Raw genomic sequence first — 15,510 nt, 5'->3', positions numbered from 1 at the left:
AAGAGTTTCAAAGTGTCTTTGTAAGCAGACATGATTGAAATGAGCCAGTCTGAGTTTGGTTCCTGCAGTTTGTGCTTCATAAACAGAGCTGAAGCAGAGGCAGCGTGTGCCTGCAGGTGAATGTACACTGCTGTTATAAGAGCTGTGGAAACTCAGGTCAAAAGGACGTAACCACACTGCTGACAGTTCCAGGACATTCACAGAGTTACAGCATGAACTGCAAACATGAATAATGACAGTAGATGTTTGTGTGAAAGTGCTGGAAGCAAATGAGTGTGTGATGTTCTTTCAGTGTTGCACTTTGTAGACGCTCCCTGAGCACTGGTCTCACAGCCAGCTGCACATAGAGACCAGTGTTGTTAGTCCAGGTCAGAAGATGACTTGTTGGAATGAAAATGAGCTTGTAGTTTGTCTGCTTTAATAATGTGACTGGAAAAAGGTGTTGGACTTCAAATATGTCCATTTCTGTCACACTTCACCTTTAAAAGTGAAGCCATGTGGTTCCTGGAAGGAAAAACACGACTTTTTCAAGTCTTTGTCCTGTTTTTATGAGAAATGTACGACTTTAATGTGAAACATTCAGAGTTTTTTCTCTTGTTGTGTTTGTTTGAAGCTGCTTCCTGTTGGCTTCAGCTGTTTGGAGTTTCCATTTTCTAAACTTCTACATTCTGAACCTTCTTCAGCTCTGAACAGATGATGAAACACTGAATGATTTCAAGCACTTTGTCTAATAAACTTACATCTTTCATTCTTTATACAGATTGAAGAGCTGTGATTTGTCAGATATTGGCCTTGATTATCTGGCAGCAGCGCTGAAGTCCAACCCCTCGTATCCCACAGAGGTGGACCTGAGTGGAACCTACAGCAACCTGAAGGGTTCAGGAGTGAAGCATCTGTGTGATTTCCTGGAGAATCCACGATGTCGATTTGAAACTCTGAGGTCAGTCAGCATGTTTTAGTTGTGCTGAGATGAATATGATGTGAAAGTTGTGCTGACACTAAACTGCAGACATCAGGCTGATATTATACTGATCCACACTGAGGATCTTCATGGTAAAGTCTGTTTTCTTCTTCTCTGGTTTAGTCCATTGACTGCAGCAGAACAATGTTCACATTTCAAACAGTGATGCTCAACGTATGGCCCGCGGCCCACACGCGGCCTGCCCACCTTTCCTGATTCAGAGAGAGGGGACCCTGATTAACTGTGTAGCTTCTTCCTCACAGTTCTAAGTATCAGACACAACAATGAATAATCCACAGCTGACTGTCTTTAGCAGGTCAAAGGTCACGGCACTCAGCACTCTGTGAAACAGTTTGGAGCAGGAATTCTTGCACATTTACAAACTGACACTGCTGCACGGCATGCTGGGTAATGCTAGCTGCTCAGGTATGGGTGTGGTAACGGCTGTGAGACTCTGTGGCTGCAGAACACTGAAGAAGAGAAAAGAGAGGCGGAGGATGAAGAAAAGAGGCGGAGATGAAGCAGAAGTTAAGCTCTAGAGAGGAGCTGTCACTGTGTGGGCGAGGCTCAGGCAGCTCCGCCCACACAGTGACAGTGAAGCAGGTGAAGAGTAATAAATGAAGACAGCAGACAGGATTTGATAAGCTGATGTACAAACATGTAGAATGATGGTGGCAGCTACAGAAACAGGTCCATACAGACTGAAGCGTGTCTCAGTCTGAATGTACACTGCTGTTATAAGAGCTGTGGAAACTCAGGTCAAAAGGACGTAACCACACTGCTGACAGTTCCAGGACAGTCCCAGAGTTACAGCATCATTTGTGAACATAAAGACAGAAAGCTCATCCAAATCCTGGGATTAAAAGTCTGTCCTGGTGGTGTCCAGTCAAACACGTCTCTGTGAAAGCTTCAATCCAACAGGCTCCAAAGTCCTTCTGCTCATTTCCTCGCCGGGTTCTTGATGCTCCTGTACCATCTCTCTGTCATCCTCCTCGCTCCCTCTTTGCACTCACAGTCTTTGTGCATCATTAACACTCACATGTGGAAAACCAAAGTTTTACTGGGCAGAAGATGATCATCAGTGACTCTGTCTTTAAAACACTCTTGTTAGAAATGTTCGACTTTAATGTGAAACATTCAGAGTTTTTTCTCTTGTTGTGTTTGTTTGAAGCTGCTTCCTGTTGGCTTCAGCTGTTTGGAGTTTCCATTTTCTAAACGTCTACATTCTGAACCTTCTTCAGCTCTGAACAGATGATGAAACACTGAATGATTTCAAGCACTTTGTCTAATAAACTTACATCTTTCATTCTCTATACAGAGTCGAGCGCTGTGATTTGTCAGAGATCAGCTGTGATTATCTGGAAGCAGTGCTGAAGCTCAACCCTTCGTATCCCAGAGTGGTGGACCTGAGCTACCACAAGCTGCAGGATTCAGGAGTGAAGCAGCTGTGTGTTCTTCTGGAGAATCCACAACATCAAATTGAAACTCTGAGGTCAGTCTCCACGTTTTAGTTGTGCTGACACTGTCGATCTGTGGAACTAAAACCTTTATACAGGAAGTCTGGTTCAGCTCTTTGTAGACCTTCTAATCTCTGATGCTCTGAGTCTTACTCAGTAGATGATGCAGAGTTGTGAAGCCGACGTGGGTGAGGACACTCGCCCAGCTCTAACTACTTTGACGTCCAGGCGGCTTCCCTGCTTGTCCTGATACAAACAAACCTGAGTAACGTTGCAGGTCAGATCTCATCAGTCACACCTGTTATGGCAGCTCTCCTCTAGATTGTAGTTCTTGTTAACCTGGGATGGTTTTAGAAGCCTGGACCACAGACTGCAAGGGAAGATATTACTGGGAAAGGCCAAAGCAACCTATTAGACCCATTAAACACTAACATAGATGAATACTCAGATTTAAACCTTTATTGTTTCACAAAGGGTTAAAAAGGGAACGTCCACAGTTTAGACTGCAGCAGATTTTATTAAAGCAGTTTGACAGGAGCAAAGCAAAAACACAAAGAATAAGTGTTTCACATATTAATACATATAACATAATAATAAAAGAAAAGCAAAATAATGATACAAAAGAATGAAAAAGTTGTCCAGAGCAGCAGGATGTCTGAGGTCTGCAGAAACACAAAAACACAGCAGCTAAAAATAGTTGTTGAAAGAAAACGAGGTGGGAGCTGCTGATTCCTGAGCTTTGATACTGGATTAGCTTCAGTAGTTATTCCCATCACTGCTGTAGGAGCTACATTTAGTCACAGCTGATTGTCTTCTTTGACCAATCAGAAGACTACTGTTGTAAAAACAAGCAGACAAAGAACCAATGAGAGTGAAGAACAGGATAAAGAGCTCGTGTGATGGAGGCAAAGCAATAATCAGCAGACTGTAGCAGTTTCTATCTGGATGAAAGTAGAAGGAGCTCAGCGGAGCTCAGTCCCATATCTTTGTTTAGAAACAACATCAGTGATTTCCTGCTGCTCGAGATGATTCCAGCAGCTCTCATTACAGCAGCTGATGAGAGAAACAGCTGATGGCTCACAGCTCGTGCACTGTTGGATCTCCAGATGTTCACGTGGCTGAAGTCTGTGAAGAAACTGTGGTCCACGTAGTTCACACGGCCTCAGATTGGACCGAGCTCCCTGGATCACTGCAGCATCCTCAGCTGGTACATGGACGTCTCTGCTCCTCAGTCTTGGAGCCCCTGCAGGTCCGTCCACACCACCAGGTCTTCTCACTCACCTTTCCTTTGTCCTCGTCCTTCATCGGCCGTGCTGTGTCTTTGTTCCTGCGGTGTTGTTCCCACGATGCAGCGCTGATGTTCCCTCCTTGAATGCACAACAAGTACGGTGCTGGTCTTTCTCGGGTGGAGCAGAGACAGATTGAAGTCTTTCAGGCTTTAGTGCCGACTTCCCTGACAGAGGCTGGACTCCATGGTCTGCACAGGAGGCTTCTACACTGTGTGGAGGTGACTCCTGGACTCGAAGACAGGCTGCAGGTACATGTGTGATGAAGAGGAGCTACAGCAGTGTGATGGAGCTGCAGGTGTGAAGGAAGTCCTGCTGTCCTGTCCCACCCTCATCTTTGCTTCCTCTGTCTTCTCTGGACTTGTCCTCCTGTTTCAGAAACAGCACTGCTTCATGCCGAGGGTGGACGGGAGCGTTGGCTCTGATTCTTTTACCGTCCACCACAAGGAGACACTGATGCTGACCTCCTGATTCATCTGCATGTGTTCTGCTTCACACTGCTCACCTCCACCAAAGACTTCACAAACATCTTCTTTCTTTGAGTCCAGTTTGTCCCACAAACACTTCCAAATCTCCTCCTCTGAGATTCTGCAGCTTCTTGCAGTGTGACTCAGCTGACTTCTGACAGACCACAGACTGGCACAGCATCCACATGTGTCTCCTTTCAAACAGGCTCTTGATGTTTCCTCCCACATCATTCTGGCCTCTCAGTCTCCTTTGTTCTCCAGCTCTGTAGCTCCAGCTGGTGAAGCTTCAGTTTTCCATGTTGGTAACAGTAAACTACAGCCTCTGCTGTCAGCTGGGTAACTAAACAGAGCTGCAGCACGTCTCTGCGGTGGTGCTACATCCAGCCTGCAGACGGCCGTCTACATGTTGTAGTGGTTTACAGTCACCAGGGGGCGCTGTCCCAGCCATGCAGGCAGTGGGCTGCTCTGCTTGTGCTGTTGTTGGTGAAGCTGAAGTGAAAGTGATAGGTTTGTAGTTTGAACCTATCCACTGGAACGTTAAGGACAATCTGCTACGCAGCAAAAAGCAAGACACAAGGCACCAAAGTTCTCTGGTTTACTCATGCATGAGGGAGACCTGGCTGGAGCCAAGCGTCGTTCCACCACTTGACCACCATCAGACTCTCAGCCAGGCTCCCCATAGCACTCCTTTTATTGTGGTTACATGAATATGCATAGGGTCATTAACATATAGCATCTCACATATGTATACATGTGAACAAAGAATACTGTGTGTGTGTGTGTGTGTGTGTGTGTGTGTGTGTGTGTGGTACTGCTGATCAAAGGGTCATATAACATCCTTGGTCAGGAAGAGGGTAGACCCCCCTTCACCCTAGATGGTTCACCCTAGATAACATGGTGAGGAAGTCCAGCAGTTCATCTAAACAAAAAGCACTTAGACTAGAACAGACGTAGCTACGTTAATCCTGCCATAAAACAATAAGAGAAGGTACGACCTCTCTCGTGCTCCCAGGATGTGGGTGTGCATTCCAGTGTGGAATACACACCAAGCCCCTGCAGCCTGCTAATGATCACACATCCTATCACTACACAATTGATTATACACCTCTAAGAATATATGGTTAAATATTTCCTAATACAAATGACAATAATAAAATCTAAACCCATCAGAAAGCGAGAGTTAAAACACTGAACAGTGTCCACTGAGCTTCTCATGCTCTTCTCATGCTCAAAGAAGTTTAACAGGAAGGACGACTCGTCCATCAGGCGTCCAGCTGTCCGTGACCGTGTCCACAGCAGAGTGTGACCGAGGCTTCATGCTAACACGCACACATGAAGCTAATACCACCACGAGCAGCTGCTCAGTGGATTTGGAGGACAAATGTCTGCAGCTTCTCACAGGCAGTATGCAGAATGTGGATCTCCACAAAGACTGTGGAGAGCTCGTCCCACACTCTAAATCCAAACTTGTCTGCACAAAACTTCTCACACGTTCCCGTCACAAGTGTCTTCTAAGTGAAGCTACAAGGTTCAGGTCCAGCTTGTTTATCTGGAGCTGCAGGAGATGATCCATCCTCACAAAGCAACACAGACAGCAGATATGCAAACACACAACACAACCAAAGGATTCTCTATGCATGTCTGTGGCTGATGCTGCTGGAACGAAGCTGTTTGAAACCTTGTTGTTCTGCACTTTGGGACCAGAAGAGGAAACTGAAGCTCTGTGCAGAGGGTCCAATGGAAGCAGCCAAGCGCTGTAAGTGTCTGCTGTACAGGGATGCTGGTTCAGCTGTGGCTCAGTTTCACAGTGTGACTCAATAAAAGCAGCAGGAAATCAAAGCTTGATGCTTTCATCAGTGTGGAAATAAGAAAGTTTCCTGTGACAGACGCACGCTGGAGCTCTTTCACTCTCAGCTTCACAGTTTCAGCTTCAAACTTCTTCCAACATGTTTCTAACACGGCCACATTCCACCTTAATGGAGCTGATATCTTGTGCATCAGCACATTTTCTAAAGGCAGCGATCACATCTTTAGTTTTGGATGTTTAACTGCAGATTGTTTATGTGTTTATAGCACATTAATTACAGCAGCAGCGTTGACCACAGTGCTGTACAAGAATCCAAAATAACGATTAAAATAACTCCTAATATTAATATCACACATCAAATATCAAATAACTCTCATGCTGTATTAAAAGCCAGTGAATACAAATGTGTTTTAAGAGCAGATTTACAGAGACTGACAGCAGGAGCTGGGGCTGTTCGATAGAACGATGTATATATGATGACCATATGAAAACGTCTATCGTTTCATATCACGCTCTTTGTTTCCTGCTTATGTGTTTGTGTTTTCCAGATAAAGCTTTCAAAATAAATCTGAAGATCCTGTTGAGAGTTTTCAAAATAAACACAATACAGTACTGCGGTCGCTCGTTTATCGAGTTACGTTCTAAAAATAAGTCTCAGAATGAAGTAGCAGCTTTATGTTTTACAAGTATTATAGAAGTTTTAAGGCAGTTAAACCCTCACTGCACACTTTCTACACTTTTCTCAGACAGGCATGAACATTTTCACACTTTTCTCTCTTGTTTAAACAAAGTTCAAACCTTCATAGAAAAATAAGTTCATTATTAAAGAGTGAAAGCAAAGTGTTTCTGAAACGTGTCAAATCAGCCTTTGTTGGCATTAAATGAGCTTCTGTGTGAGGAGCACTCGTCCATGGCCTGGGCTCCTCGCTGTCAGGTAAAGTTTCATAAAGCTTTTGAGTTTTTCTGCAGATAATGTTGGTGTCCAGCACGATGTTCTTTTTCCTGCGGTCACTGAGCCACAAAGCCAAAGCTGACTCCATCCTTACGATGTTCTTGTTGTGGACAGTTACAACCTTTTTGCCTCCTTGTTGAAACTATGATGGTCAGCATCTTCCTCTGCCTTTGGCTGCTACCACAGGTGCAAAACGTCTCGTCATCATTGTTGTTTGTTGGGACAAAACGTACAAACATACAGTGCAGCACTGCAGAGTCACACTGCTGTAAATTTGAACACATTCTGTACTGTACAGGAGACACGGCACGAGATTGGCTGACAATGGTCTACAGCCAATCAGGACGCAGAACACAATGCGCTGTAAAAAACAAAAACATGCAAAATTGCACAACAAAGATCAGCGAAACAGCGAGGCTGCCAAAGGTGAACTGTGTTACAGCGAGGGACCAGCGTATATGTGGTTGTTGGGACGATAAATGTCTTTGAGCTTGTGTCAGAAGACGAGCTGCAGCTTTCTGGACCAGGCAGGTCCCACTAACTCCAACATATAAGGAGTTACAATAATCGATTAGTTATGTCTATAACTTCTGTTCCCTGAAGGAGAGGAACGAGGTACAACACATAAGTATGGGATATCACGCCCTCGCGTGTCCTGGCTGAAGAAACCTTTATTCACGCCTTTACGGCAGATGACGTGTGATGACACGCGCAAGGCCCCGCCCGCACATATAGCCGCTGCCATCACCGTCATCCCTCAGTTCGATAGCCGCTCTTCACCGAGCCAACTGCTCAGTGGGGCCACCCTGTGTTGTACCTCGTTCCTCTCCTTCAGGGAACAGAAGTTATAGACATAACTAATCGTTCCCTTTCAGTCGATTCACTCGGTACAACACATAAGTATGGGACCTATATACACGCCCCGCAGAGCAGCCACCGAACCGGAACGGGACCACCACATCCTTAGTGAGTGGTAGACCCAGCAGAAAGGACAGCATGAGCCACCGAAGGGGCTGTAACGTCCAACCGATAAAACCGCACAAAAGTGTGCGGCGACGCCCAATTAGCCGCTGCACAAATATCAGCCACAGGCACCCCTCTAAAAAGAGCCCATGAGGTCGCCATCCCCCTGGTGGAATGAGCTCCCACCCCGTGGGGCAACGCAAAACCTCCGGTGCTGTATGCCAGCGAGATAGCTTCTACAATCCAGTGGGACAGCCTCTGTCTGGACAGAGCTCTACCTCTATTCGGATTAGCGAAGCAGACAAACAACTGGTCACACAAACGCACATCCCGAGTGCGCTCAATGTAGGTGCGTAGCGCACGCACCGGACAAAGAGAATGCACCCTCCTCTGCTCCTCAGATTCAAAAGGAGGGGAGCAAAAGCTCAGCAACTCAAACTCCATTGAACTATAAGATGCAGGCATGACCTTGGGAAGATAGGCGGCATTCGGACGCAATACGACCTTGCGGCCATCAGGAGAAAACTGTGTGCAGGCAGGATGCACAGACAGCGCATGAAGGTCCCCCACCCGCTTCGCCGAGGCCAAAGCGAGAAGTAATGCGGTCTTATACGAAAGAAGTTTCATATCTACCGACTCAACGGGTTCAAACGGAGGGCCACAAAGGGCCTCCAGCACCAAAGACAAGTCCCAAGCCGGGACACTGGACTTAAGCACGGGCCTCAGCCGGCGAACCCCTTTCAGAAAACGCACGGCGAGGGGATGCGCACCTGGTGTCACCCCGTCAAAACCGATATGACAAGCAGATATAGCCGCTAAATAAACCTTGATCGTCGAAAACGAAAGGCCTTTATCCAACAGCTCCTGCAGGAATGTCAAAACATCCACAATAGAGCACTGAAATGGGAGAGTGTGGCGGTCCTGGCACCATCGCTCGAAGGCTCGCCATTTGTAAGCGTACAAGCCTCTAGTAGACGAGGCCCTGGCGCTCTGAATCGTCGCTACCACACTAGGTGGCAGACCCTTAGCAACCAAGTTTAACCTCTCAGCAGGTAAGCATGAAGGTGCCACAGATCCGGGCGCGGATGAAACACTTCCCCCCCCGCCTGAGAGAGGAGATCCCTGCGGAGAGGAAGCTGCCAAGGACTTGCTGCAAGCAGGCCGATTATTTCTGCATACCACGACTTCGCGGGCCACCAAGGGGCCACCAGGATCAGAGAGAGGGAATGCCGACGCACCCTCTCCAGAATTGGAGATATCATTTCCACTGGGGGAAATGCATACAGGAGCACGTCTGGCCATTGGTGCGCTAGCGCGTCCAAGCCCAAGGGTGCATCGTGGTCGATTATGGAGAAGTACAGGGGGCAGTGAGCATTCACCCTGGAAGCAAAAAGATCTATTTGCGCCTCGCCAAATAGATCCCAAATCTGAGCCACTATTGAAGGGTGTAACCTCCATTCTCTCACCAGAGGACCCCCCCTGGAGAGAAGGTCCGGCCCCAGGTTCAGGTGGCCCGGGACATGGGTGGCTCTTAGAGTCAGAAAATGAACACTGCACCATAACAGCAGAGAGCGAGACAGCTGCAACAGGGGAAGAGAGCGTGTTCCTCCCTGCCTGTTTATATAAGACACCACTGTTGAATTGTCCGTCCTGACTAAGACATGCTGGCCCTGCAGGACTGGACGGAAACGCTTTAGAGCTAAGAACACTGCTAACAGCTCTAAGTGGTTGATGTGCAGCTGGCGCTGAGCCGCGGACCAGATCCCTCTCACTGACGCACCCTCGCACAGCGCTCCCCACCCACTTAGGGAAGCATCTGTGGACACCACCTTGCGAAACAACACCCTCCCAATCCGAGAGCCCTGGTGCAGTAGCCCGGGCTCCCTCCAAGGACGGAGAGCTAGCATGCAAGACGCAGTTACCGGCAGCCTCCTCCGGAGGTGACGCGAAGCACACAAACGGTGAGAGAGAGTCCAGCGTTGAAACGCTCTCATTTTCAACAGCCCAAGCGGCACTACGGCGATCATAGATGCCATCATGCCCAACAAGCGCAATATCGTCTGGAAACGCAGTCTGCGTCCCAGCTGAAATTGAGCGAGGCAGCGATGAAACGCGGCCACTCTGTGCTCTGACAACCGTGCGCGGCTGGAAAGAGAGCATATTTCCAGACCGAGAAAAGCGATCTGTTGACCTGGGATTAGCGAGCTCTTCTGAAAGTTCACAGAGAACCCCAGTGTCTGAATGTGTGACAGAACCCGCGACAGCTGCGTCTCCGCCTGTTCTCTGGAGCAAGCCACGAGAGCCCAGTCGTCCAGGTAGGCCAAGATGCGGATGCCCCTCTTCCTGAGGGGCGCTAGCGCTGCCTCGGCACATTTCGTAAAGGTGCGGGGAGCGAGCGACAGCCCGAACGGCAGCACTAGGTATTCGTAGGCTACGCCCTCGAATGCAAACCTCAGAAACTGCCTGTGTTTCGGGTGTATAGCGACATGAAAATAAGCATCTGTTAGATCGATTGTCGCAAACCAATCTCCCGGGCCGACTGCACTCAGGAGCTGTCTGAGTGTTAGCATCTTGAACCTGTACGTTCGCAGGTACGTGTTCAAGACTCGCAGGTCGAGGATGGGACGAAGCCCTCCCCCTTTCTTCGGAATGACAAAATAACGGCTGTACCAACCTTTGTCCGTCTCCGAAGCGGGGACCACCCGTATTGCTCTCTTCTGTAATAGCGCCTGTATTTCCTCTCTGAGTACCAAGGCTGCCTCGGGGTTGACAATCGTGTTCACGACTCTTTGGAAACGAGGCGGCTTGACCCGGAACTGCAACCGGTAACCCATGGCAACGGTTTGCAGCACCCACGGAGAGGGGGCGCAAGCGCGCCACTGAGGGAAGTGAGCAGCCAGCCGGCTGGCCTGCAGCACTGACGGCGGGGCGCCGTCGCCCCCCAGTGTGTCTGCAGGGGACTGCATCCCCTGCCTGACCTGGCTCATTTCGCCTGCAGGTTGAGCATTTGAGATTGTTTGAGAGTAAACAACACTCTTTATTGATTGCAACATGGGAACATGTACATTTATACATTTTGTTGGGTGCACCTTTTCCGGGGCATAACAATGAAAAACAGCGGGAACACTCGATGTGGTCGCTTGAACATTCAACACATCTGAACCGTGTGCAGGGGTTATGTGCTTGGGAGACCGCGATAGGGAAGTACAGCGCCTTCTGGGGCTGACAACCTGAACAGAACTTAAGCGGCACCTCTTGTGCGGCAACAGAGGGGTAAGAGCAGCGTCTCCCTGCTGCCGGATCCCTTCCCCACTCGCAATCACAGCTAGGAGGGCTGAGGCTTCTTCCTCCTGGGCGTCGGGTCCCGTCGGGGGCCCGGGGGAGGGCCTTTGCCCCAGGCCGACTGGCGTGGAGCTCGGGCCGGAGTACGTGCTCTCGCCGGCGGCCCTCCCACTCCAGCAGTGGGCGCCGGTCTCTTGCCAGCTGTCAGAGGAGCGGCGGGCCTGTGAGAGCTAGCAGTGGGCTTGGGCTGGGGCTGGCGTCTGGGGATGATGTCGCGCAGAGCTTCCGTCTGCTTCTTCCTCAGATCGAATCTAGCCTGAATGGCTTCAAGTGAATGTCCGAATAACCCAGCCGCAGACACTGGTGCGTCCAGATACACAGCTCTGTCTCTATCAGGGACGTCGGAGAGGGTCAGCCACAGGTGCCTCTGCGCCACCACTGTCGAAGCCATCCCTCTGCCCAGGGAGAGCGCTGCACAGCGAGACGCACGGAGGATGTAATCCGTGGTGACTCTAACCTCGTTAAGAAGAGGTGACAGCGGGCTGTCCTCCGGAACCAGCGATCCAAGCTCCGCCAGGCACATTGCTTGGTACGTCTGGAGCATGGTGACGGAGCTCATGGCTCGAGCGGTGCCGGCCTGAGCCCGATAAATCTTCTCCAGCTGCGAGGCCGAGAATCTGCAGTGCTTGGACGGCAGAGTTGCGGGGCCACCGACACCATGGTTATGGGACGGGGCCAGATAAGCAGCCAGAGACGGCTCCATAGGGGGTGGGTTAGCTAAACCAGCTCCCTCGGCGCCGTCCAATTCCATGTACTGTCCATAGCCGGGCACAGTGACGCGGGTAGACAGAGGTTTGTCCCATGACGCTGTTAGCTCGCAGAGAAAGTCTGGGAACATGGGGAGGCAGTTTTTGGCCGTTGCGGGCTCCGGTGGAAGGAAAAAACCCGCAAACCGCGACGGCTTCCGAGCTGGTGGAGGAGAGGGCCAGTCCACCTGCAGCTTCTCAGCGGCACGGCGAAACAGGGAGAAAAGAGAGGTGTCATCGTGGCCGACCGGCGCAGCAGCGGCGGCATATTGGGTCGACAATGAGCTCTCCTGCTCATCCTCCGACAAACCATGGATGTCCAGGCCGATGTCCAGCACGTCATCGTCTTCCTGGGGAGCGCTGGCGGGCTTCAACCCAGGCTGAAGCCCGTCAGCGCTCCTGCATGGTTCCGGTTCGTCATCGGCTAACCCGTCAACGTATTCCATGTGGTCAGCCCAGCTAATCGCGGGGACATCGACCTGAAAATTTTCGTCTTCGGACTCGGACGAAGCCGGGGCTCCAGACTCGGAAAGAAGAGGGTCATGCCGTGCGACAGCCGAGCGTCCCAGCACTCTTTCCACAAACGTCACCCGTCTTTCCAGGGTCGAGCGTCGGAGCTGGCGACAAAACGCACAAGCTTCGGGCTCCGTCAACGCTCTCCTAGCGTGGACGATCCCCAGGCAGACAGGGCAGGCATCGTGCTGGTCGCTGTCGTGCAAAGAGAAACCACATCCCTGAGGACAGGGGCGAACAGAAGATTTCTGCTTTGCTCGCTTCGGTTTGGAGTCCATTCCCAAAACGCAAAGCGAAACGCTGCACAAGAAAAACTTGAAAATAGCGCTCCACGGGCAGCCTACGCACCAGCTGGGCGGTGGAGGCTAACACCAACAGGGGCAGTTAAGCTAGGTTCAAGTTGGCAGACAACGGAGCTAACTAGCAGTAGCTAGCTAGCCCAACTCAGCAGAGGTGTTCTCAGCGAGGTGAAGAGCGTAAGAACTGAGGGATGACGGTGATGGCAGCGGCTATATGTGCGGGCGGGGCCTTGCGCGTGTCATCACACGTCATCTGCCGTAAAGGCGTGAATAAAGGTTTCTTCAGCCAGGACACGCGAGGGCGTGATATCCCATACTTATGTGTTGTACCGAGTGAATCGACTGAAAGGGAACTGCTCCATCATCACATCTTTGCAGATGTCCATTTATAAAGCTCCAACAACTCAAAGGTGAACATGATATAGGAACATCTGTTCGTATATAAGGCTTTTTTTAAATAAACAGCTCATATGTCAGCTGTCAGCAGAACTGTAGGACTGAAAAAATGTAAGAGAAGAGAAGAACACTCCCGAGTGTGTGAGGACAGAAGGATCAGCTTTATTTCAGATTTGAGAGATAAACTTTATTTATTTATTTATTTATTTATTTATTTATTTATTTATTTATTTATTTATTTAGGACAGTGCATGTTAATGAACATAAATGTAAAAAAAAAAATTACATGAATGTAAACATACCAGATTATAGCCAAGGACTAATTTCCATCTGTTGTCCTTAAGCATAAAAAATAGACATAATAATTCATAAAAAATTCATCATTCATTCATAATAAAAACTCCGTCACCAAACTTACACATACACACCATTCTGTTCCCAAATAAAACATTAAAACTGTACAATTCATACATGATCGCACACTTGATTTGTCCATAACCAGTTTTTAACCTTTGCCTTAAACAAACTGAGTGTAGAGCATTCTCTAATGGGTTGAGGAAGACTGTTCCACAGATGGCCTCCCTGAACAGAGAGGACGTTCTGCCCAAATGCTGTCCGTCTGTGGGGTATAAACAAGTCTCCTCGGATTGTAGCTCGAGTGGTCCTGTCTGAGCTTTCTTTATGCCTAATGAACTGCTTTAATGGTGGTGGAGCAAGGGAGTGTAAGACTTTATATATTAAACTCACTCTTTTAAGTTTCACCTAGTTATTGAAGTTCAGTAATTTATGTTTTTTAACACATGACAGTGGTGGTGGGAAGTCGGTTTTTTGTCAAGTAGTTTTAAACGTCTTTTATAAATGTTTTCAATAGTTTTAAGTGTTGTTGGACAAGCAAGTGACCAGGACGTCAAACAATAGTCCATATGAGAGATGATCATTGAGTAAAAATAAGTTTTTGCAACATTCATATTTAAATTATTACGTATATGATTAAAATTTCGATTATTAAATTTAAGTACCTGGGACACTTTATTTATGTGACTCTTGAAGGATAATGTTGGGTCTAGAAGGACCCCAAGATATTTAAATTCTGGAGCTAATTCAAGCTCTACTCCATCATATTTATATTTCAGTTTGTGATGATTGTGTTCTTGTTGTGACTACAGGAGCCGTCCTCAGATTCAGACCTCAGCACCACCCAGTGACAGCAGACAGATCATCCTATAGTTTCACTCTTTGTAGTAACTCCATAATTAACTGATGAAAACAGTCCAAAGGTTAAAGTACCACATGCGCTGTCAGTGACAGCTGCAGCTGTTTAAAGATAAAGTTAAAAGGATGAATCACCCATGTAACTGTGTCACTGTATATCAGCATCAACAGGACCTGAGTTTGGTGTTTCCGAGAGCTGTTGTCTACGTCTGTGTGCTGTCATTGCTCAGTCTGACCGAACGATGGACAGACTCAAGTTTGACTTTGAATCAAACTGTGTTGTTAAACAGTTTCATGGTTCAAAAAACAAAACAATCAAAAACACTTTTTTCATACTTGTGTTAAGTTTTGTATAGAAATGAGACAAAATTGATTGTGAGGTTAAATGTGATAGAAACAGCTCACACTGACATCCATCCTGATCAAACATGAGTGTCATGAAGCCTGTTTGCAGTTGTTTGCACTGTTTTCCACTCTGGATGTTGTTTCTGTTCAGCTGTGAGTATAAAAGGCTCCATTCTACAACCTGTTTGTGTTAGTTGTTCAATAGAAACATTATTTTGTGCTGATGTTGCACTTCTTTTATTCACAACCAAAGAGTTTTTGACGTCCGCATCAAAATACAAAGATCAGTATTGTCTAATGTTTTGGCTGCAGTGTGTTTTTGCAGACAGGTATAACTGAACAGCTTTAGTGTTTAGATTTTTTAAACTTGAGTATGAACTTATACAAAATGCAGCAAGATATTAAAAAAACGTTTGATTATAAAATCGACTATATTGGATTCATATCGATATCGGACATAAAAAGTGGCATCGTTCCATCTCTGCTTTGACTAGAGACACAGCTCTAATCAAAGAGGTGGTCCGCTTGCCTCCGCCCCAGAGAGAAGGGTTACATCTCCTGGGTTTAGGTGCGGCTTGCCCCTCTGAGGGCGGGGGTACCTGGACTTGGGATATAGAGTATGTTTGGGGAGTGCGACGGTCTGTGCAGTTTCTATTTGTGTCTGTCTACACGTTGGGTGAGTGCCGAGTATTTGGTTGTGCATATGGGGTGGGAATGCACGTTTGTGTCCGCGTGCGCCTGTCTATGTGTCAGGTTGGGTCTTA

At 48.1% G+C, this 15,510-nt stretch overlaps 2 protein-coding genes across 2 annotated transcripts in view; both read left to right on the top strand.

The window, feature by feature from the left end:
• The window catches only part of LOC146606970 (NACHT, LRR and PYD domains-containing protein 12-like), a 109,008-nt gene that overhangs the window by 84,708 nt on the left and 8,790 nt on the right, over positions 1-15,510 (top strand). The window lies entirely within an intron of this gene.
• On the top strand, positions 31-2,588 carry LOC146606971 (ribonuclease inhibitor-like). The gene is made up of 3 exons (XM_085349133.1): positions 31-116; positions 761-940; positions 2,280-2,588. Exons 1-3 carry the CDS (start codon positions 31-33, stop codon positions 2,470-2,472), a joined length of 459 nt encoding a protein of 152 aa, XP_085205259.1. The 3' UTR covers positions 2,473-2,588.

Source organism: Diplotaxodon limnothrissa, unplaced genomic scaffold (genome assembly GCF_057381915.1).
Source record: "Diplotaxodon limnothrissa isolate DT_005_m unplaced genomic scaffold, D_limnothrissa_male_GT1.1 unmapped_scaffold_1, whole genome shotgun sequence".
Taxonomy (NCBI): domain Eukaryota; kingdom Metazoa; phylum Chordata; class Actinopteri; order Cichliformes; family Cichlidae; genus Diplotaxodon; species Diplotaxodon limnothrissa.
This window is presented reverse-complemented; position numbering and strand designations above follow the sequence as displayed.

Bases quoted from the DNA above. Each gene is read 5' to 3' on its own strand.
- LOC146606971 (XM_085349133.1), top strand. From the start codon at position 31: ATGATTGAAATGAGCCAGTCTGAGTTTGGTTCCTGCAGTTTGTGCTTC. The intron at 117-760 runs GTGAATGTACAC...TTCTTTATACAG, and splicing joins GAGGCAGCGTGTGCCTGCAG to ATTGAAGAGCTGTGATTTGT. The intron at 941-2,279 runs GTCAGTCAGCAT...TTCTCTATACAG, and splicing joins TGTCGATTTGAAACTCTGAG to AGTCGAGCGCTGTGATTTGT.